Raw genomic sequence first — 25,558 nt, forward strand, 5'->3', positions numbered from 1 at the left:
TTTAGATATTGAAGTTTTGTACTAAATGTACTAAAGTATACTATGCAGGAATTTCATCTTGAAAGTGAAAATATTATTTTAAAAATACGGTGCTCAGTCATTACTATGGTACCCAGGCAACCTGTGTCTGTGCCAGGCTGTAAACTCTAGCTGGGTATGAGTGAGTCAACCAGCTGCAAGCAGTTTAAGTCTTGTCTGAGTCTTGCAGGATGAGGCCAGTTGTGTATCCTTGCTGTAATTCCTAGATGCTGATTTAAAACATCGGCATCTATGAATAGTTGAAAAAGAGAAAAATGCAATGAGAACAATGATCCAGAAACCACAGTAGAGCAATCATACCTCTAAAATATTTTGTAGCAGTAACAGTAAAACAATTAGAGAATGAGTGCATTGGTAGAAACTTAGCACTTCTGTAAATATGTTCAAGTACCTCACAGTAATTGCATAGGGAATGGAAAGCCCAAATGGCAGTTAGTTAAACGTACACCAAAGAGCTCTTCCATTTAACAGAGTGAAAAAACATTTGCCCTTTCTTGAATTACCCTGTGCATATGAGAATACGGCAGCAGAAGGCCGTTCATTAAGCGAAAGGTGAAGGCAGCATCTGCAGCCGCACCGCTGTAACTCAGCGTGTGTAATAAACTGGACACCGTTAAACTGAGCAAGCGATTACACCCGCACACTGCCTCGATTGACCCTCTCATTTATTTCCATTTTTGATTTAGAACTGGTCATGTCTGGAAAGATTTATTCTAACCTTTCAGCATTGACATCACTCATGTAGTGTCTGGGAGAGAGAAAAAGGACATACTAGTAGAATTCTAATATGCCAGGGTATTAATTGTATTGCATATATCTATTGCTGTGATGCCAGGCAGCAGTACAGTGTACAATACCGAATGTCGCTTCATTGCACACTAATAAGGTCATGCAGCAACATTGCATTTCTACCCATTTGGTAGTAGTGCTCTCCTCCCCACACACAAAGAATACAAAGCCGATACGTGTTGGGTAAAAATGCATAGAGCAACAAATCTTTGCATTTCATGATATTGTTCAGACATTCTGACATGTTTCATTGTGAATGCTTATTGTTTTGGTGTGTCTCTGATCTATATGTTCTGTAGTCATGTAAATAAATAAATGTGCTACAGATATATACATATGTCTGTTTGATTAATTTATATAATGTATTGAAGTATCATGAACTTCCATATTTCCATATTTCCAAATATGACTTCAAAGTAAACAGATCACTTCATTCTGTCAGAGTTCAACTCATATTTAACTTGTTTGCACAGGTTTGCAGTGTTGCCATTCGAACGATTTACTTATATACACTATTTATTTCATTAAATGAAAGCGCGGTCAAGGTTAAGTTTCGTAAATGTCACAACAACTGTGTACACATGTTGACTGGGATGTGCATTAATGTTATTCGTGGTGCAGTGTGATCCAGTGTGATCCAGTGGAGGTTGTTTTGAATGGTTGATATTTGTATCCTTGAGACATTTTTTGCCCCCTTGACTTAATTATCTTAAATGTCAAATCTTATGTTTAACTGTGAAGAAAAAATGTGAAATAAAATGTTTTGTAGAACAGAACATCCTTTTAAATAGGACAGCATTTCTCGCAATAATTTGTGAGCCCCTATTGCTGCAGTTGTGTTTTGACTTAAGGGATATGCCAATCCACATGTATGTAAGCATATTTTTATTATTCTGCTTTTTTTAATTCTGGGATTCCAAGGTATCATTTCAGTTTATGGAAGCTGGTCAGACCATTTTTAACTGAGTGGAGACTTCTGATGAAGCAGGTGTTTGTAGTATGGCCGACAAATAACACATTGCAATTATTCGCAATACACCAAAACCCTTGCATAGTTTATCTAGAAGGGGAGTTTGAATTATTCACAATAATGTGTTTTATTATTTAATAATACTTTAGTACACATTCAAGATCCAACTTACTGCAGTCATTAAGAACTAAATCATACTAAATTATGTAAACGTGCCTTGCTGACTGCCTTACATTATATGATCCAAATATTAGCAGAAATGAAGTGGCAAATAAAAAGTGTTGCTTAATTGAAAACGATTAAGCAGGAGTTACAAAGAAAATTGTAACATTGTAGTCAAACTTAAATGGGCAGTTAACCCAAAATTAAATGTATTAAAAGTATGTTTCCACTTACCCCCAGTACTATCCATCCAGATAATTTCGGTGAGATGTAACGAATTGTACAGGTTTGACAAGGTTAGACGCAGTTCGCTGTGATATAATGGACCTCTATGAATCTCCACCGAAATTTTCTCGCGAACACGAACACAGCTCAAAAATACACATTGTAATTGACTATTATTTCGTGTACTCTGGGAATTCGCCAACTGTGTCGACGCAAGCAGAAGTTTCCGCCGAAACACACCAGTATTCTAGGGGAAAGTATCAATAGGCCTTGGACGTCTGCTATAACCACCGTTTGGCATAACAGGCGTTTAACACTTCCCAGGCTAGTCAAAGCTGTTAGCCAGCAAAGAAATTGAAAGCAACCACTTGCAACAACCATACATATATTTACAGCGGTGCATGGTGTAGTTCTGTGTGGTTTCTTTTTAAACTATAAAAATGGGAAGAAAATAATTATTTGTTCTTATACAAACAAATCTGGATGAATAGATAGTACGCAGGGTAAGTGGATATATACTTAATTTGTGGTTTAACTGCACCTTTAAACCTCAAAAGTAAAATTGCTTTCTTCCTTTCCTGAAGCAGTGATATTTTTAAAGAGAACTTGCTGTAGCCTCGTCTGGTATTATCATTGCAATTCACGACTATTGACAGTGGCCATGTTATCAGTGCATCTCAAAGCTGTTTTTCATACTGGCTCCATTTTAGCAGAACGCATTCAACCACCATCCCCCTGGTGGTAAACTGCACAAACTGTTATACATTTGAAGTTGTTAAAATTCGGCTTGTGCTGCATGGAGTAAGGAGAACAAAGGTACTCAGAACCTTTCATAAGAATGCCTGTTTTAATCTTCTGAGATGAATCTGAACTATGAATACTCTCAATATAGGTCAATTCTGTGGCCCACTTTATGATGATAATTACCCATGCTCAATATAACAAGACCCACTTTTCTTGTCTGCATGCATGTGTGACATTAATGCAGCAGTGTTAAAGCTGGATGTCATGACAAGAGGTACAATTACAGTAGATGAAAGCTCTAGTTACTGGATGCCTGCTTATTCTCCCTTTCCTGTTATTGCATTCCAATGACAAATTAAATCATTTAACAATAACCTGAACAAACTAAACTAAACTAAAATAATATTGCAACATAGTGTGTGCAACATTTCTTTAAGATAAATAGCTCTGAAAGTTATGATGAAATACAGAAACCTTGATATTCAGTACTTAGTTTGATGTAAGAGGCTACTAACAGGGTGTGTGTGTGTGCGCGTGTGTGTGCGTGTGTGGCAGGGGTGTGATTATGGGTGGGCTGGCCTTCAAGCTGTCAGTTGTGTTTGACTATTGATATAATTTTAAGATGAAAATATACTGTACAGTACTTGTACATATAAAAAGTAAAAGAACATGAGATGAGGGTGACAACTACCTAGTGATGTCATCCAGAGCATTGCATTGTTTGGTTAAAAAGAACCATCCCCTGTTTATTTTTGTAGCAAACGTTTATTTCAGTATTCAGCCATGGCATGATTTCCCCCCTGTCAACCCTGACAGATGTAGTATGGTGCATAGTATGTTCAATTCTATAGTCTGGAAACACAATGGTATTTTTCCGGGAGAGGTTTCTAAAATCACTCAATCAGAAAGGCATCATTTCACACGTACACACACACACACACACACACACACACACACATACATGCACACACACACAAATACTCCCACACACACATACGTGCACACATACACACACACGCACATACACATATATGCACACACACAAACGGGCACACATACACACACACACAGATGCACACCCCCCCACACACACAAACGCACACACACACATATATACATGCCCACACATGCACACCCACACACACACGTGCACACACACATGCGCACACACACTCTCCCACACACACATGCATGCACACACACACCCCACACCCCCCCCTCACAAACACACAGAAAGCACAGTAAATATTGTACAGAAAAATAATATGCTATGGTATGTACACAAATACTGTGCTTCTATGGATCTTTTCTATTACATGCAAGACAGCATCTGAAATACACTTTATTTCACAATTTCTTTCCTGTGATTGTTCTCTTGACAATGGTTTGATACATATTATACTAATAAATATAAATTCACAGTAGTACAATGATATGAAGTGAATTGTTTTATTGAATATAAATTAAGGAACCAGCCGATTCCTAATAGAGACATATAAAATAAATATGCAGATATGACTATTAAAATCAAGGCATTGTATAAAAAGAAAACTTTTTTGTGTTATCTTTAAAATATCCTTTGGCTAATATGCAATCAAACAGAAAAAGAAACAAATCCATAACATATTTTACATTAAATTTTATGTGAATTCAAACAAATCCCAACATCTCAAAACATTACCATCATAAAATGCTGCAATAAAACTGTTAATATTAGACTAAACATTACAGATCACAATTTGACAAACTGTATCTGGCATCGGATAAACTAAGCATATGCCTACATTATAAAATAACTGTGGGACAAATGCACATACATAACTTCAGAGACAAACTATATAAACTATGATGATGATCAATTATTTCCCTTGCTAGAAACATTGGCATAACTAATGAACCTAATTAATGGTAAATGTGTTGGTCATAAAGATAATGTTTGTGTCAATAAGCTTGACAGCTTGTACCTTACCTAGCAGTCATGATCACAGGAATAGTTATTTGTTTTGTACAGATGCTAATCTAGCTAGGAAAACATGTAATTTATCTGAACATGTTCCGAATTCTGTGAATTAATTTCATACATTGTTTCTAATATTAAAACGTTTTACAAGAGCATTTAATAATGAATAGTAATCTTATTTTTAAGAATGAATTTGACATTAAATTTACCATAGTAAATAATGATGTGAAATTTTAAAGGTACAATCTATATACGGTTTCATAGATGTTAATATCTATATAATAGATTGACTTTGGAAATCATATGGAACGTTTGAAGGTTAGTGTAAAAGCGTGCAACATTTGAAGGTTATAAATTGTTCACATTTCAAAAAGAGTACATTGTTTACCTCAGTTCTATTTTTTATATTTGGACAAGAAGATTTAGCACTGTCAGTAATACAGTCTGGAGTGAATATGATTTTTAAAAAATAAAATAGATAACTCTGAAATAAATATATCTATATCAGTTCAACTCACCTTATAGGTTGTAATTACATGTAAGTCTGCTACCCCTACTGTTGAGATCTGATTCTAGAACATACTGTACATACCCCACTGTGTGTACTGGACTACACAATGTACATGGACTGAAGAGCACACAGCATGACCTGCACATCTACAGTACTATAGTCAGTGTGAGAAAACTGTAAGGCAGTTTGTGTTACAACAACTTAAAACTTAGACCAGCTCAAATACAGCAGCACTCAGTAAGAAAAATTATTCAAGACAAACATAGTACAAATGTCCTTCTCAAAAGTAAACAGTAACAAAAGAAAAAAAAAGAAGAGAGTAGTACTACTAGTTCACCAACCCCTCTTACAAGAATGGTAATAGGCTATTTATGGAAGAAACAGATTTTGCTTAGATGAATCCAACAGCAAAACTGACTGCCAGATATCAACGTATGCTCCTATGTCATATGATTTTTTAATTAGTGCAAAATGTTTCAATTACACATGTACCTGTGGGGTGGATGGAGGATATATATTTCTAAGGTCAAAATTCTGCAGCTTACTTATATATGTAAAGAAAATAATCCAAAAAAAGATATTATTGAAAGAAACATGCTCATTTAATGAGTATGCACAAAATGGATTGCTTAGGAATAAGACCTGGATTCAGTACCTCCATAAAGCTACATATGAGCCAAACGTTTTAATCACAAATTGTTTATTTGGGCAGCTGAAACCTCAGTCTTTTACTGCTAGCAGGAAATTAGGAAGATTGTATTAACAATGAAAACATTTGCCATTCCATGACAAAAGTACAGATATAATCTATAATTTTGTTTATTTATTATAGATTTCCATGCAAAATGTTTTATATTTATTTATTTTCCTTATTGCATTTGATTTTCTTAATTTAATTTCTTAAGTTTAAAGCTTAATAAAAGTGAATGAAAAAAAGACATGAATGGCTTCATTCAAAATATCTTTTTTTTAATTTCCTTAATTTAAAATGTGCAGGAGCAGGTAAAGAGCACTTTGCATTGGTACAATTGTTATTTCATTTAAATTAATAGTATAGTAGAATAAGCACTTCTGGTCAATCATCGACACTATACTTTCTCATGACAAAAGACTGTTTTCTGGTTTCCTCCAGTTTAAAAAACAGTAAGTGGCTAACAAAAATGTACCCTTTTTAGAACCACTAATGTATGCATGTTCAACTTTTGCTAAAGCTCCACAACAAGAGCCGGTAAAAACCTTTATTTTAAAAACGATTATGTTTTAATATATTTTTAACATATTAAGAAACTAATGTGAATGAGATGGTTGTACAGCACTGATTATATTCATTGCAAAAAATATAGGCTTCTGTTATTATAAATGTCAAAGTATGAAATGCTCTGAAACCAAACAAGTAAACAAATAACAACATGATTATAATGAGTGAAACTTGCAGAATATGGTGACCTTACAGTAATGGAGACATACAGAAACAGCAATGAACTTTTAGAGAGGCAAATAAATAAATAAGCTGATAAATGAATTTTTTACACTCATTATTTTGCACAAATTATATACTATCAAGTCTATTTGAAGGCTGATCATATTGGCATCATCTTACAAAAGTGAAAAATAAATGTAGCAAATCCACAGTGAACAGCTTTACCATGCTGAAATGTCTGCCTCGTTGAGATTAAAAAAATAATGTCATGTGCTATACAACTTCCTTTACATGTAAAATAATATTCATCTGAAAACAGTGACTGGAAAGGGATACAATACAGCGGACCTTTGGGTGGATGTGGAAATACCATCGTGAGCTATGCTCATGACTCCATTTTGCTGTTCTCTTGCAGCAAGGCCAAAGGCAGGATACGGCTCACTCCTTAAAAGGAGTTGGTGACGTCCCCTTGTAGAAGATGTTCCGGGTGCTATCGGGACTATTGCCCCTTTCCGGAATGAGGATGATGTTCCCTTTCCTCCGTAGGGTGGAGTCCCGGCTGGAGGTAACGGCCATGGCCTCAGAGGCAGCCTGACTGCCCTCCACCGGCGTCACGCGGATGGTGGTGATGCCCTGGTGGTGGGGGTGCTCGGCGCCGGCATCCAGAGCGCCCCTCCTGTCGGTGGAACCGTTCCTGTCCGTCGCAGACTCGGACCTCTCAGAGTCTCCATTGAGATGGTTGAGCTCACAGGATTGCCGGAGGCCGCCTTTCTCCTTAGACTTCCACTTCCACGACCCGCTGCCGTCGGTGGAGGGCGGCGGCACCACCGGCCGGTTGTTCTCGGGGTGGGCTTCCACCCGCACGATGCCGGCGGTCTCCTGCTCCGCCAAGGTTTTGTAGAGTATGGCGCCCATGCAGCCGACTGTGCTGCCGTCCGAGCAGTTGGCGCCGGTCTGAAGCATGCCCTGCTGCTTAGACATGGCGATGACCTGCATGATGCGCGGCTGGTTGTTAGTCCTGCAGGCCCCGCTCTTCTCCGCCACCTTCATCCATTTCAAGCGGGCGGAGCCGCCCTTGGGAGAGCTGACGACGCTCTCCTGCGTCTCCTCCGGTATGTGGACCAGCTGAGAAGATCCAGGCCGGGACGGAACTGAGACCCTGGTGCCCCCGGCGATTCCGCTGCTGTTGCTGGGTAAGGGGATGCTGCTGGCGGCCAGCTTCATGTACTGGCCGGCGGGGCCATGGTGCTCCCCGTTGACCCCCACCCTGGAGGGCTCGGAGCTGGACCTCATTTCCATGCTCCTCGGCGGGGAGGGGTTGTCCTCCGCCTCCATCATCTGGAGGGACAGCTTGCGGCTCTCATTCTTGCTCTTCCACTGCGAGAGCAGCTGCTTGGAGCGAGTGGAGTCCATGGAGGCGTGGATGGTGGCGTTGCGGCGGGTGGCTTCGTCCAGCACCGGGGTGTGGACCCGGGGGAGAGTGTTGCTGAAGGTCACCATGTTCTCCTTGCCCATGGGGCTCCGGGGGGTGATGACCTCCACGTCGGCGCTGGCTCTCTTCAGGCTGGTGAGGGAGCTGGCCTCCCGGTGGTTGCGGCTGAGCGTGCTCTCCGAGCGCGAGGAGATGCCGTCACTGCTGCTGCCGTTCTTCAGCTGCAAGTGCCGACTGCCGTCCTGCCTGAGGTCCGTCAGGGGCCCGAGAGGGCCCGAGAGCTGTGGCTGCTGTCCTGCTACATCCTCACCAGGCTGGAAGTTGCCTACAGCATACAGTCCCTAGGGTATGAGTGAGACATATCAAGACAGCTCCTCCCCAAAATTCTCTCCATAACTATATAGCTCCATAAGAGTAAGAGACCATTATTATGAACATAAAAGAATAAATCCAGTGATTTATTGCCATAAAAGAGCATAAGGCCAACCACAGGCACCTTCTCCACAAGGGTTCCTTCCAGTTGTTTGAACTAAGATGCTGTGTTAGTTTCGGCATATTATTTAAGTACAAAGAAAGTACCTTAAGATTTATATTTCAAATATTTAGAAACAGCGATAAATAGAATCAAAATGAATTAAACAGGGTGTAAGCAATTTGTGATCTCTTAGAAAGATCATTACAGCTGAAATACTAGTATGTGTATGTGTTCAATACATCTGCTGGGCAACGATACTGTACAAAGTATTTTTAAACATTTGAACAGCAAATGTCCAATACATTGTCATTTCTTGAATTTTCTTGTTTATCATAATCACTGTTTGAATACTGCATTACATCAAAAAAGCCCCAGTGTCAGGGTATCAGCACCAACAAAACAAAACAGCATAATGAGATTTCCGAAAGAAAAAGATAAACTAATCATATATGCAATGGAGGTTAGTGGTTTGCCTAGTCAATTACAAGAGGAACAAAGAAACAAGGAACAAAGAAACACCCAAAATGATCATAGATTAAGGGGAATACAGAGGGACACAGACAAAGAATACCTACTAAATACACCGCTATGCCTCCACCAATAAGGAAGCCAAGATAGACATCAATAGAATGGTTCTTGTACTGGATGATACGCGTCAATCCACAGATAATGGCACAGATGATGAAGGAGAAGACCAGAAGTGGTTTCAGAAGCTTTGTTGAGTCAGTTAGTGTCACATTGAAGTACATCTGGAAACAAGCACCAACACCAAACACAAGATTCATGTTACTAGAATTAAAGCACAACTTTTAGGTTAGCACCCCCAGTGAAATAATATGTGGAAAAATTCTGTTCATGTTATGTTGTATTCAACACTTTTAGCTGGTCAATCAGCTATTCAACAGCTTACTGAACCAGCTTTGACCAGCTTTTTTCAGCTACAGACTAGTTTTGACCAGCCACAGACCAGTTATTGCCAGCTAGTGTTGACATCTTAAACCATTTTAACCAGTCCTAGAATCCCAGCTGGTCTTAGCTGGAATTTTCAGCAGGGATAGACATGAGTCTAAAATGCTAGGCATCCACTGGACCAGAATCAGAAGAGGAGGATAATTAATGGGGATCAGCAGCAGATTGAGATGTGGTCTGAGAACTTATGGCCAGTTTGACAGATGTCTTGGTTGTGTGTCCATGGCGAGTGACCCTACAAGCTAGGTGGCTAGTATTAGCTGGCTAACATCAGCACGACAGGTGAAGCTACTTTAAGCTGCACAAACAAAAGTATGTGATTTGTGTGCCACACGATTATCACATACTGTACAGATACAGACACACAACTCAGTGAGGAAAGAGCAGCTAAAAATAGTGGTGTCTGGGTCTGTCCCCTGAGCATGTTTAATTCCAATTATTTCATTTTTTAGAATGGTATTTCATTCATGTTTCATACTTGCTCTCCAAAGAACAGAGTGAAATACGGTACTGCTGTCTCTATGTAAAAAACACTACTATTATTTTAGTTAATCAAGGGAACATCTTACATAAACTACCATACCGCAATAGTATGCTAAAACTTTATTTTTAGTGATATTGTGAAGTGACAAAGTGGTTGAATACTCACGGAAATGTAGACAGCAGCAAATGCAGCTAGTGTTGCATGCTGGGATGGAAATGATTTTCTGAAAAGGAAGAGAACAAACCATTTACTTTTGAGCTTGACTTAGTGAGTGGACTATATATAATGTACTGTACACTGCACTCACAACTGTTTGCAAATCTTTTTGAGTGTTTTTTTTTTTTTTATCATTTCACATCTTGCAAGAGCCTTGTGATCTTTTCCGGAGTATTACATTTTGACATTTGCCATTTTCTGTTCCTATCACTGATGGCTGCTTGTGATTCACAGCAATTATTAATTCCTGCTGTCAAATGGAAGACAATTGTGCACTCACTGAACAGATGGCTTTTAACACAAAGGTTAACCGACAGCAGGCGGATTTTCTTCACTGCAGGGGTTTTAAAATACGAATGAATGTAAATGCATGCTCATTTAGTTAAGCAGCACAAAGCTATTTTAATGGCTATAACATAGTCACATGTATGAAATCCTCCGAATACCAAACTCCACATCCCACCCACCCCCCCAAAAAAAGAATCTAATTAAATAAAATATAAAAATAGAAACAGCTAATGCCCCAAGCGTTTGTTATTTTGGTGATTTAATTTAATTGCACCATTTAATTTAATGGTTCATTTCCACCATGCCTCTTAGTGAAGAAGTAAAACCATTTTGATACCTTCTCAAAGAGCAGAGGAGGATGGGGAATATATGTGCAAACATAACCATTTAACATAGCTGTTGAGTCTCTGCCCTTTTCCCTTTCCTGAAGATGAATTCACTCGAGATAAAATGCCTATGATTTATTTCCCATTAAAAGAAATTCTTTCATATTAAAAAAGAAAATCAGCCTTATTATTTCATTAATTGCATTAAGATGTATACTCAGTTTTTGTATATACTGTAAATATATTGTTTATCATTACAGATTGGTGCTGAGTGACTCTCAGTGAGTAGAGGCTCTGCTGCTCCATAGTCACAGGTCTTGGCTGTGTCTTTAGTGGACTGTGACCAGTCTGCTGCCTGCCCTGTTTTACTACTAGGCTGAAATATAATCGGTTAGCAAGGTTCTTCATCAGCAACACTGCCCACATATACACTCAGTGAACACTTTATTAGGTATTTATTAGACGTATTTTTAGACTTATCCAATCAGAGGTTTGATACATTTTGTATTGAGAGATGTTCTTCTGCTTGTGTTCAACTAGTCAAGCCCTTCTACAAACCGCGAGCTGAGAATTTGATGGTTCAAACTGACATTTTTAAGTTAATGTCATTAATATGTTTCTTAAAGGGCACTAAATCATTTGTGAAATCTTATATAAAAATACTATTTATAAGTATGAAAGAATTCTGACATTTGATCTGAACAACAGCTGAACCTCTTGACCACGTCTGCATGCTTTTATGCATTTAGTTGCTGGCACATGATTGCCTGATTAAATATTTGCATTAACAAGCTGGTGTACAGGTTTACCTAGTGAATTGCTCACTGAGTGTACATGCTATTATTTATATTTTTGTTTAATGTAGAACACCCCCAATTTATGTACTCAGCCTCATTATTTGGAACATCAAAAGCTGCAACCCAATCTACTGTACAGCTGCTATTATTAGAAATGAAAAAGACATTGGTATTAACTATAGGGCATATTCTATAATAACTGGGAGTTATGACTACAATTATAAGGGATAATTGAAGTTTAACATTATCTCAGCTCAACTGAAGTACAGTATAGTAGGCCAGATGGAAGATATCAAGCCTTGATCTATATTTAGCTGCTCTAGAAACTGCTGACATATTCATTCTATAATAATGTTCTTAATATGTTTTTGTGATTAAATAAATGTACAAGTTCTATGGCAGGACATTGTTCAGGAGGTAAGAGCAGTCATCTGGCTGTCGAAGGGTTGCCGGTTCGATCCTGCCCTGGGCGTGTTGAAGTGTCCCTGAGCAAGACACCTAACCCCCAAATGCTCCTGACAAGCTGGTTGGTGCCTTGCATGGCAGCCAGTTGGTGTGTGTGTGTGTGTGTGTGTGTGAATGGGTGAATGAGAAGCATCTTTGGATAACAGAGCTATATAAATACAGACATTCTACCATTCACATAGTTAACTATCATAGCTACAATTGTTTTCTCTATGCTAGTGAATGTTACCACATACTGTACTGTATGCTCAGATGCTGAAAAGCCTCATGAATCCCAAATTTTGCGTTATATTCGCAGCTGGACCACACTGGAAGACTTGCACATTGCTGATCAACATAATGCATAATGCACACTTTTGCACGTGGATGTATTTCTTAGTGTATACGGTACATAAAACCGTGCACACCCGGAGTGGGCGCATGAGCGGACAATGCTATAAACTGTCAAACCTGCCACTGTTTATGACGGCTGGATCAGTTCCAGAGCAGATGTCGTCCATGATGAAGGTGTTTTCATCACAGGAAGTGTTGAGCGTGGTGTAGTTGGGCTTGCAGACCGTAAGGAAGTACGGTGCGTGGTAACCGGTCGACAACTGGATGATGTCTGTTATGAGAGCCGTGGCACAAAGCCCAAACATGTGGACCCCTAGAGAGAGAGAGCGAGAGAGAGAGAGAGAGAGAGAGAGATTTCCCCTCAAGTAACTGGTGCTTAAGTAATGCACACTGCACACACACATAAGACACACACGCACACACAATGTACAGTTTCACTCCAGCAAACCCAGACAAAGTGAGCAGCAAGAAATCTTGAAGCCAAGGGCAACATTTCATGTAAATAATATACTGGTCACTGCTGAGTGAGCACCGCAATCTATATTTATGACAGTTCCTCTTCAGGAGTTTCCCTCTCAGAATCACCTGGCACATTCTGTAAATGGTCATCTGCCTGTGACAAAGGCAAGCCTGCCTGGACTGAGATGCTCACCCAGAAGACAATGTTTCTGCGGCACTGGACAGCACTGATAGTAAAATGTGACAGTGCACATAGCTAACCATTGTACAAGCTTACTGTTACGTGTCAGACTGTGTGTCTCATGCCTCTCAGTTAAGTCACTTACTGAATCACTCACTCACTCGCTAAGATTAAGTGAATCCCTCATTCACTTAATCATTCAATCACCCACTTACTCACCAAATTGCTTCCCTGCCAAAAAAAAGGTTTTGAAAGAGATGGTAGCTGGTCGACCAGTCCAGACCAGCTCCATACTCAGCATGGTTTGATCAGCTCAAGCTACGTTTTGAAACAGCTGGTAGCTGGTCATTTCAAGCTGGTCATAGTTGGATTTTACACCATGGTCAGTCACGAATTGAGAAATCAGCCCCCACAAAAGAAGGATAGTTAGTAATTAGTGAAAAAATGACACTAATTAGGAAACTCACTAAAATCTCACCCCCCACCATTAAAGGTATTGTCAAAACATATCCTTTGAACAGGCTTACAGTATCTCTATACAGTGCATAACATACTATTATAACATGGATTGAATTACATTTTTTATGTAAGACCCTCTGCATTCACCCTCTTTACAGATGTAAGTCAAAGAAGAATGGAGAATCAAGAAAAAAAACCTACCGACAAACCTAACAGCTCGACGAATGTAGGAGTTGAAGTTACATCCTGCTGCATTGATGTTTACCTCCACTCCAAGGCCGTTCCTACTCCTCGACAGGCAACAGTAGAGAATTCCCTCACTAACCAGGATCTGCCAGCAGAGGATAGGCTTGGTCAGAGGTTAGTAGGGCAGCACACTGGAGTTACAGTGATCTCGTGTCTCTCCATCCATGCCAACACTGGGCCCACATACAGTACCTTGCTCTTTTCCTTCTCAGCTTTCCACCTGGTCTCTGTGAATGTCCTTTAAAGCTAAGGTGTCTTCACTCAATACCACATCTGCGGCTGATGAAGGGCAAACAAGCACACAGGCTTAAGTAGGCTTCAGACCCTTCCCTCGGCAGGGGATAGCCTGCTGTCAGCGGCACGAAGATCACCACACTCGTGCTTGTATGTTTCACCATAAGCTCACATGTCTGTTACAATAAGCCCTTCAACATGTTTTTCCATCCTCCCAATAATGTTACATTCTATTGTGAATGCAAAGACGAATCCACTCGCATTTCAGGGTCTCCCTGGCTCAGGTTTACAGAAGAAAGACTTAATACGTGTTCTACAATACAAGCCCATAATCCAACCTTCCACTGTACTATGCTCTTGTTGCATCATTACATTACATTACATTACAAAGCATTCAACAGACGTTCTTATCCAGAGCAACATACAACGAAGTGCAGATCAAACACAATCTACACATCATCTACAGAAATGCACCTGCCTGTGCAGAGACTAGGTCTAAGGCCAAAAGGAGCTGGATGTTTGAGGGCAGGGGGGTTCTACAGTACTTTACACTGGACTGATGACAGAGGAGACCTCTGAGTCTGCACCCAGGCTGGCCAGGCTGACACACATACTGGATTCTCCCCTCTCTGACTTGATTTTCCCTCTCCCCTTTCCCCTCAAAACCACAGGACCATTCAAAGTCTGCTGGTAATAAGCTAGTCCCATGTTAACTTATATATGGCTGATGAAGAGACTAAGAATTTTTATGCAGAGGAAAATATCTGAAATAAAGACAGAATGTTTTTTCATGTGTCTCTTGCCTCATGAGTGCATATTCAAAATAAAAAGAAAAGCCTAGCGGCCATTTTGTCACTCATGTTATTACTTTACTGCGGTATACAATAATTAATTCACAAATAAGGTGTATTTATATGGAAACATGTGCAATGTATTACTGTTTAATAATTTCTAAGACACTTATTGAGAATCAATGTAGTTGCTGGCCTCTGCCTCCAAGCAGTACAGCCAAGGGACATTTCATAAATTAAACTGGCAGCATAGATTCAAAGCAATCAAATTTAATTGGAACTGATGAAGATAATAAAACATTCAGAACTGGAGGAATAAGACCTCACAGAAAACAGATTACTGTGAAGTTAATATTATGTTTCAGCTGGAGGACAAAATGAATTGCTTAAAAGCATAAAATAGAAAATATAGAAATTGTAATCACTTACAATTAAATAGATAGATTGTACAGTTTATGAATAATATTTTATCCTTTTTTTTGCCAAAACCTAATGACAAGAGCTCAGCATGTATGGATTTATGTATTTACATGTGTAAAATCCCAATACATTAACTACATTGCTAGTAATCCATTAATAAATGGTCAAAGTAGTTAGAAACAACTTACTATTTATTTACAAGTATATATTTTTACAATTGTGGTTTCTAGTAATGGGAGAATGAGGTTTCATGAACAACCCATCACAGTCATCAGTAAAATTAGTGAGTTACTGATAGCACATTATAGCTCCACACATTTTGGCATCATACTGCAGTCCCTCATTCTCCCTTCACTTGTAACTTCCAACAAAGATAAACATAGGGAGCACACATCCACAGTTCTCCACTTGAGTCCTACTGGGAACAGCAGTCCTATTTGTGGCGTGTCCTGGGTGGACATCAGTCAGATAAAAACGAACAGCACAAAGCAGTCAGACAATGATGCAACACGGCAACAGAGGCTTCAAAAGAACGCCTTGTGGAATTTATCACTACAGACTCCACCACTACTTCGACATTTAATTCGGAATAACTGCTGCAATTTCCCTGTTTACTGACATTGTTGTGAAAAGTTTCAGATTTGGTAAATTGTATAATAATACACCTTGTCTGTAACCATCCTCATCAAATTTTTTAATAAAATAGACCTGCTAATTATTAGCCAGCCACCACTTCTTTATTAGTCTCCACTTCAGAAGCTGAGCTGCATGCTAACCGCACAGCTGAAACTGCAGGAAGCGCTACTGAGCAACGATGCTTAATTGGCCTTATTGCCACACAGAGAGAGACGACTTCCATGAGATACCCATAGACACCATGGAGGCCCTCTCTCCCTGGGTAACAAGTTGGTCTATTAAGCATACCCAAGTCAGAGGCCCACAAACAAGGATTTGATTCGAGCCATAATGCTCAACATATTGGCTTTGGCGGTAAGAGCAGTCCTCTGGCAGTAGGAAGGTTGCCGGTTCAATCCGCCCTAGGTGTGTCAAAGTGTCCCTAGAAACTTCCAACCATTTACCATAGGTGCATCAATACACTAACAACAAGTGCCTCTGCTGTATATTTCCATTGGGAGCCCCCTGATATCAACATTTCTGAAAGTCTTGTTTTGATCAAACAAAACGACATTAGCTCATTAGGTAAGAGCCGTTGTACCTAACCCCCAACTGCCCCTAATGAGCAGATTGGTACCTTGTATGGCAGCCATTCACTGTTGGTGTATGTAAATGGTTAAATCATTTCAAGTAAATTGTAAATTGTAAATCATGAAAAAGGATGACTCATTAGTTTACGCTTCATAGATCTATACAATTTACCTGAAAGTCTGACCCCCAAGAAAATGCAAAGCAGCCCACGCTGATACATTTTAAATGAAATGACATTGAGGTTCTGTGTTTTGCTACCAATGGCAGAGAGAAGGATACGTAGAATGACTGACCATAGCTGCAGGCCCAGCAAAGGCCACGCTGAGAAGCATCAGGAAGGGGACGACCTCATGTGTAGGCTCAATGTAGGGCAGGCTCAGGCTGCGATCGTTGCAGCTGTAGCCGGAGCGCACTGGCTTGAACACGTCCGTTAGCTCCAGGAAGTACAGGCTGACCACAGAAGAAGCCAGGATAGGAAACTGCCCAGGGAGAAAAATGTGAAAATAAAGCATCACTCGAAAGTGCAGTGCGGAGCCCTCAATATGCACAACCCCTCAAAATATTCACGCCATATTAGACCTGTTATGTACATAAACATAAAACATAAACATATTAAAGATATTCATATTTTGTATCAACATCTCATTTATGTCTAAAGATAGTTATTCCACTATTCACTTGCTGAAATAAGCACAGAAATAATTGCTGAATAGTTGAATAACTTTCAACTGTGCTCCATAAAACAGGATAAATATGTAGCAAAACAAAACCAAAAAATCATGCACAGGCCTATTGATCAGTAAAACATATCTATGACCAAGAACGAATAAAAGTATCTAAACAACATGAGGGAAACAGGAGCTGAAATATGGTATCACAGCATCACAAGTATAAACTATTTGTCAGCTAACAGATAAAGTACCAAGACGCTTTAGCCTTAGTTCTCAGTGCCCTGTGTTCCTGAAGAAATAGCATGGGAGACTTTCAAACCATATATTACCATGTGTTTGCATTTGGACAGAAATCCAGACTGTGGGACTGAAACTACACGCTTCACACAATACTCCTGACTGCTGCACACTTTCTTCTGATTGTCTTGCATCTTGCCTTGGTTCACTGTACATTTGAAGACCACAATACATTATAAATACTAAATAGACATGGGCAGAAAATGAACCTGTCTGTAGAAAAGACGGAACAATTTTCATTTCCAAGAAAGGAAATACATACCAAGGATATGTTTAAAATTCATATTGAAAGAGCACTATCACTGAAAAGATTCATAAAAGCGGCTTGAATCTAAAGATGAACATTTTCTTGTGTATAACAGGAACCCTCTCTCTTACGTTCTTTTAGAGGTGTTCTCTCCATATGCATCTCAGTCTAAGTGGCAACAATATGTGACATGGAAGGTTAAATAATACATATGCACAAATGGATGAGTGCTTGTTTCCCTGGTGGTTATTTTTAGAAGTTAGTGCCACATGCGCAATTACTGTATTTACAGCTGTGACTGTACTATACTGTACTATACTGGGGCGACATGGCTCAGGCAGTAAGAGCAGTCGTCTGACAGTCGGAGGGTTGCCAGTTCGATCCCCCGCCCGGGCTGTGTCGAAGTGTCCCTGAGAAAGACACCTAACCCCCAAATGCTCCTGACGAGCTGGTCGGCGCCTTGCATGGCAGCCAATCGCCATTGGTGTGTGAGTGTGTGTATGAATGGGTGAATGAGAAGCATCAATTGTACAGCGCTTTAGATAAAGGCGCTATATAAATGCCAACCATTTACCATTTACCTACAGTAATAAGGAATCTCCTTGTCTTCAACATAGACACCAATAATCATTAAAACATTGAATGAAATGGCTGGGTGGAAAATGCTAATTGGAAAACAGTCAGTCTTTGGTGGGAGTCCTATTGTCAGTCAGTGACTTGAGAATAGATCAGTTCCTGCAGACTTGTTTTTGCAATAATCCTCACACTGGGGCCTCTCTCCAGCAGTGCGTTGTGGGAAATGGGCAAGGATTCTACACCGAGAGTGAAAGCTTCATTTTTCAATGAATAGCTTTAGCTGTTGCTTATCTACACTTGAGTTGAGCCTGAGGTGCTCCTACAGAAAATCAACATTGGTAGACTGAAAAATGTCTACTGCATCCACTTGCCATCAATACTTTTAAATCCTCACAAAACACAGCCTAGCTTTTACAAATAGGTGGAAGAATTACCTGGTGCTTCTCAAAAATGGACTAAGGGATTTAGTCCTTTAGGTGAAGGACCAGTCCTAGCAAATACACAGACTCAATGTTCAATACAATAGTTGCGCTATTTGAAGATGTACACCGAAATACCAACTGCCTGAGGGAGAAAGTTATTTATACAGTAGTATGACAATCTAGCCCTAGGACAAGATAAAAAACGAAAAGAGATGAAAAGATGCTGACAGAAGAAAGATACAGCTTGTAATTATTGGTAATGGAGAGCATATTGTGGCACACAGCATGAGGATGGTGGGGGTGTAACACATAGCTGAAGAAAGTGTAAAAACACAGCATGAGTGCAGCCGCAGGCACAAACATCACTTGGAACAGGTTTGTGTGTTTACATAACTATTTTTGTTTGACTATTTCACTATTTTTTCCGGTGTGCTTTTTCAAGCCATAACAGATAAGCACCTTTGCTGTAACCCTGCCAAGTTGGCTGCTGCTATGCAGCCATAACACCAGCACAGCATTGCAGTTTTGTAGTAAAGTATTTTTCCTTTACAAGGAGAATGCACAAGGCACCAGCGCACAATATTGCTCAACCTCCAGCTGTGCCTTTGTCAAAAGCTGTCAGCTGACTTAATGTGATGTGATTGCATATTTTAGGATACCCCAGACTGCTTTTTAGAAAAATATAATTACCAAAAGCAATCCAAGAGGACGTAACCTTAGTATACACATTGAAGAGGGACAGAACCTACAAATCCTTATAAGCAGGCGAGCAGCTGTGCCTGCTGTCAAGCAGGTTTGCTGTACAATGTTCAACACAAAATGGGCTTAAATCTAGGCAGCTTGTGCACACTATGGTGCAAGTAAGCGATCAGCTCATTATCTGTCACACAACAGTACAGAGATGTTCTGGGAAGACTGTAACCATGACTGTGCCAATGAACACTTTTCCATCATCCCCAGATTGTGACCGTGGCTGAGGAAATATACATGCAGTGTGTCTAGGTGCAACAGATGCAAATGTTAATGTATACATATGGTATGTGCAGGTATTTCTTAAGCCACTTGGGAGTTAATGTTAGCCTACTGTGCATTCCTATATTCAGTGTATGTATTGATTTTGGTATTTTGTGTTTAGTATTTTGTTAATGCCATTATAGGAGCATTCCAAGGTGACCTATTGTGTTCCAAAATACAATAGGATTCAGACCATGGACAAGTCAGCTTAATTGAATTTGTATACTTTAATAAAGTATACCTACTTGTATGTGTAGCAGCAGTACTGTACTATTCAGTGTTGTTACTACAAGTGCAGACATACCAGATATAACAACATTTAGTTTGTTGCAGAGAAGATATTTTCATTTTCATGGCATTCCCAAATATTGGGCTGTGGGGGATGTGTGAAGGTCAAATTTTGATAGTTTCCTTGAAATCATTGAAACCATGAAATATCAACAGTATTTCACTTGGTCTATATGTCTAGGTCCAATAGCCTTCAAAGTTCAATTTATAGCAAATGTAACTTTTTAATTTACCACAGTCTATTTTATTTTCCATGAGTGCAGCACTTAGTAGACAGTCACGCTGGTATTGTTTTGGAGGAGACTGCAGGAATTACCACTAGGAATAGCAGTCACGATCATTGATAAAATCGCATGCATTTGAAACCAGTTCCGGTGCCTGTTGAAGAGTAGTCTGCTAGGGTATGTTGTGATAGTCACGCAGAGACTGTACAGTACAGTGTCATTATCAACGTCACAATAATTATTACATTCATTTGCATCGGCTACTAAAATAATGGATTGAAATAGTAATGGTCATGGTAATATAATTAGATATGGATTTCATACAAATTATCTTCAATTGTGCATAAACTTTCACTGCATTCAATTAAGTAGGGGTTCTGACAGGATGCACCGACAAAGCCGACGGAAGACGCCTCCAAAATTCGGACAGCCTGTCATTCTCAAAACACCACCACAGTTCAGAAATGTCTTAAGATCAGCACACAACACTGTTATAAAATATTAAAATGCAAGCGCACCTACCTCAAGGAAATAGAAGCAAGGTAGCAAGGTAACGCTGTCTTTAGTCACCTTTCCTTTTTGTCTCTCTTTTGCAGACATGATGAATCTTCTCGCATGCAACGAGAGAGTAGGCAAATAGTTTTACGTCTAACTAACCGGAGTCACTTTTGCCTAACAATATCCAGCGACTACGGCTGCGGATTGCTCCATTATTGCGGATAGCGGTTTACTGTGCAGCTGATCAGAAACTAACCAAGTGTCACAGCCTGTCTGGAACACCAAACCTCGGATTCACGTTAACTACAACAATATATCATAGGGTATGCATGCTGGAACATTTCCCTCGCATTTGTTGATCCGACTCCGGCGTATTGCTGTGATAGATACTTTATGAGGTGTATGGTAGATGAACGCAAAGGTAAAATACCAGGCGAACTGACGTCAGAAATGGTCAAGGCAATAGGGAGCGCGCGCCAAACGCACGCGCACATACTCATTTATTGATAGAGTTTTCATGTGTTATTGCAAAATCATAATGAAGGGACTAGATCAAAATATCTAGAGCCAGTTGTGTCCGATGAAGATTTCTAGATATTTGTAATCGGCCGCAAATCATTATCTTGTAGTCTATAGTTGGTGTAGATGTGGTTAGTGTTTCACTTGACGTCCATGCGTCATATTAAATACAAAGTAAAATTAAAATGAGAATACCGAAGTAAATACATGTGTTTTACTTTAGCGTTATAACAGACATGATGGTCGAAGTGTTAACCTGAGCTCTGACATTTAAACCATTGCACTGCATTATACATACCTATCTTACCTGTCTCCTACATGAACTGTCTCAGTTACAGTTAATAAACCGTATCCAAAACCAAGCGAAAAACAAGTATAGCTACACAAGAGCATCAATGGTAAGTTATACTAAAAGTATATTTTTAATGTATTTTATTAAAGTTCACCAAAAATATATAGTACATGTATTTACTTTTCAAAAGGTGCATTTTCAATCATTCGGCTTAGTCTACTTTAAAGAACTACACTTTGATTAATTTATTTCTTAACATAATTAAGCATACTTTAAAAAAAGTAAACTTTATTGTCATGTGAACATTTGTACATTTTTCAATGGTACCTCAAATCAGTATATTTGAAAAAATGCTTTAGTGTACTAAATGTAAATACAGTTTAATACAATTTTCCTGACATACTTACTGTATGTGTACGTGTGAGTGGCCTGTAGCGTAGTGGTTAAGGTATATGACTGGGACCTGCAAGCTCGGTGGTTCGATCCCTGGTGTAACCACAATAAGATCTGCACAGCTGTTGGGCCCTTGATCAAGGCCCTTAACCCTGCATTGCTCCAGGGGAGGATTGTCTCCTGATTAGTCTAATCAACTGTATGTCACTCTGGATAAGAGCGTCTGCCAAATGCCATTTTTCATTTATTTTTTTTAAACATAAGTATGATTGATTTTCATGCCAACTTCAGTGTATTATTAAAAGTATATATTTAAACTGTGTGGAGTTTTCATGTTCACCCTGCACTTTTGTGGAGTACTCTGGTTTCCTCCCACATCAAAAGACATGTTTATGATTAGCCAGATGTATTCAATAACTTCCTTATTGCAGATATCAAAAAGTTTCCAGTTTCTAATCTTGATTCTTGGTTCTATGAATTGCCTTTGGAGGGGCTATTTGATTGAATTATTGGCATTTTTCAACATGGGGACCAAAGTTGTGCCAATGACAGTCAAAGAAGCCATAATGAGGCTGAGAAATTAGAAGAAAACTGTGAGAGACATAGGCCAAACAATAGGCTTTCCAAAATAAACTGTTTGGAACATCAACATAGAAGGAAGAGAGCACTGGTGAGCTCAGTATTTGCAAAGGGGCTGGTATGTCAAGGAACACCTCAACAGTTGATGAAGAAATAATTATCCCCATAACTCCTCCAAACAACTGTCCGAAAGATCAGAAACACTCTTCACGAGGCAGGTGTGGATGTGTCAGTGACTACTCTCCACAGAAGACTTCACAAACAGATCTACAGGCTACACTGCAAGATGCAAACCACGAGTTAGCTTAGCAGTACCTAAAAGCTAAGCTCAAAGGAACTGTCCAAGAAACAAAGCACCTCCCCTCATCTGTTAAACATGGTGGCAGGACTGTTATGGTTAGGGCATGTATGGCTGCCACAGATGCTGGCTGACTTGCCTTCATTGATAATTGAACTGCTGATAGTGGAATTAATTCTAAAATGTACAGAAGCATCTTATCTGCTCCAGTTCAATCAAATATCTCCAAACTCATTGGGTGGTCTTTATCCCACAGCAAAACAATAGTTTCAACATACAGCAGTGCTTTCTTTCTTCTTAATGATGTTCCAAACAGTTTGTTTCAGTAAGCCTATTGCTTGGCCAATGTCTTTGACTGTTTTTCAAGGCTTCCTTGACTCTTGTTGTCGTAACTCTGGTCCTCATGTTGACAAATGCCCATAACAGACTCCAAAGTCAATCAATAGCCTAGAATGAAGACTAGATACTGATCGCTTTCTTATACCTGCACCAAGGAAATGATAGAGTCCACTTCACTAAACAGAAACAGCTGGGAAGCCAACTATACAATTAATTTTGGTCCCCAAAAACGAAGTGCCGAGATGAAAACTAGCTAAAAAGCCAGCCAGCAAAAAAGCTGCAAGAGAGTCTGGTTATTTCTGATGCATTTATTATTTTATTTTATTCTATTATTTTATCTTATTTTTTATTATATTATTTTATCTCCTCTCTGTAACCAACCATTATTGTGAATAAAGGTCAGCAAGGTCCAGAATTTTCATACCTCCCTATGTCCAGCTCTTCTGTCCTCTCTTGTGTGTGTCACAGCATGTTACAGTTTGTTAATGCTTCAAAAGTCAGCATTAACAGTTTATATGATCAATAAAATGTGTAAAGCCAACTATGCCAGACTCATGCTTTGTAAAGTATCCTTTGTATTTGATGTACCTTGTTTGCCCCAGTCTACTTAAACTAGTTTACTGAAGCTATATTCATTACAGATATTAATAGAGGCTGTAATTAATATGATTCCCACTGGTAGGTTTGAATTGGTAACCAAAGTATGCCTTGTACTATGGGAAAAGAAGACAAAGGAAATTTTTATTTAAACTCCTGGAAATCCTTATTCATAACATACATCCTTAACACAAGCAATTCACTCTAAGAAAAGGAAGAGCAATACATTCATTTTAAGTGGAACAATTTCAAATCAGATAATACTAAATAAAGTCTTAATTTATGAAAATTTGGCAAGAATGAATCATTTTAGACCGTCTAGGAATACAATTCAGGGCTGCGACACGTGACACGTTTTCGTCCATGTACCAATGAAGGCTACATGAAACAAATAATCTGAAATAAAGCCGCGAAAATTGATTCCATTGTATTCGTCACTTTAGGACCCTTGGAATCACATTTAAATCCAGTACGGTTCGTGCAGGACCTGAAGCAGCCCGAATAGGATACCTGTTACCAAGAAGAAGAGAGAGGGGGTGGGGATTACCAATAGTGCTGCAAAGAGGCTTTACTTCCAGGACCATATTACAGGAAAGAGACGTCTTGAGCAGCGCCTGCGCGGTGCCGCATTGGCTGCACGCAGTACATCAATTCATCAAATTACAAGGCACACTGAACGCCTCGATAAATTGGTTTAATTTTCATTAAGCTGTAATCCTTTACCGGATTGTCCAATTTAAAAACGAACAAACATAACGAACATAAGTGTAACACGTACCTAGCAACAGACAGAAATATTAGCATGCTAGACGTTTTTATTCTGCCCGTATGTTTCAAGAGCTGTTGAGACGCTAAACTCCTTGCGCTGTCCAAGGTAGGAGTTTTTCATAGTTCCGTTACTTTGCCTTACAATATTAGATAGCATGTTTAAGTTATACAGTTCCTGTGTATGGAAATGTTATGGTTAGTGCCTATATTGAAACACGGTTTGTGTAGAGACTAAGCAAGTACAGCAATGCAGCACACATGCAGTGTAACTCATGCTCTATCCTCCTGCATGTGTTTAGTGAAACGGAAATAAATAGAACATAAAGTGGAGAGAAAACTTTCAGAATGTGAGGATAATTAAAAACAGCATGACGCCAATGTTGAAAAAAGCTAATTTTTACATGTAATGTAATTAGTAATTTATTTCACACTGCATTTTATTTATTACATTTTTGTCAGACATATGTTTTAATATGTATATCCATGTAATAGAATAGTCTCTCTTACTTGTCATTTAAAATTTTGGATTCATTTTATTTTTATAGCAATGAATCATGCAGTTGAGAAAAATGTCAATACCCTTAATAATTCTCTATTAGCAGGGTCATGCGGCATGCCTATGCAGTTGGGACATGGCTGTCATTCAGTATCACTTTTACGAATATCGTACAGCAAAAAGCAACATTATTTGAACAGTGACACACTTTTTGTTGTTTGGGCTCTACTTCAGCGTATTAGTATTCAAGTAAAACGATGACTATGACGTTAAAACTGCAAAATGTCAGCTTTCATCTCAGGGTGTTTACATCCATCAGGTGTCAGTGTATTGTAGGTATTTAAACCCTTTTTGTAAATCCCCCCCCCCCCCATTTTAGGGGAGCAGTAGTAATGGGACAATTGGCAGCTCAGCTGTTGGCCAGCTGTGTATCTTTGCA

At 39.2% G+C, this 25,558-nt stretch overlaps 2 protein-coding genes across 4 annotated transcripts in view; one reads left to right on the plus strand and one right to left on the minus strand.

Annotated features, from left to right (window-relative positions):
* Positions 1-7,258: 7,258 nt before the first annotated feature.
* Positions 7,259-20,946, minus strand: LOC133127451 (phospholipid phosphatase-related protein type 4). 2 transcript variants are annotated; one of them, XM_061240366.1, is made up of 7 exons: positions 20,863-20,946; positions 16,895-17,080; positions 13,906-14,035; positions 12,723-12,918; positions 10,346-10,403; positions 9,303-9,476; positions 7,259-8,593 (listed from the first exon to the last, which is right to left on the minus strand). In XM_061240366.1, exons 1-7 carry the CDS (start codon positions 20,938-20,940, stop codon positions 7,259-7,261), a joined length of 2,157 nt encoding a protein of 718 aa, XP_061096350.1. In that variant the 5' UTR covers positions 20,941-20,946. The 2 variants fall into 2 exon arrangements, with proteins under 2 accessions (XP_061096350.1, XP_061096349.1); XM_061240365.1 differs by lacking the exon at positions 9,303-9,476 and having other exon boundaries at positions 20,863-20,940.
* Positions 20,947-24,528: 3,582 nt separating this feature from the next.
* plppr5b (phospholipid phosphatase related 5b) overlaps positions 24,529-25,558 on the plus strand; it is a 68,411-nt gene continuing 67,381 nt past the window's right edge. For both annotated transcript variants that reach the window (XM_061239408.1, XM_061239410.1), the window contains exon 1: positions 24,529-24,729. The gene's annotated coding sequence lies outside the window, so the exon portion shown is untranslated. The remainder of the gene's footprint in view (positions 24,730-25,558) is intronic.

Source organism: Conger conger, chromosome 4, assembly GCF_963514075.1.
Source record: "Conger conger chromosome 4, fConCon1.1, whole genome shotgun sequence".
NCBI lineage: Eukaryota > Metazoa > Chordata > Actinopteri > Anguilliformes > Congridae > Conger > Conger conger.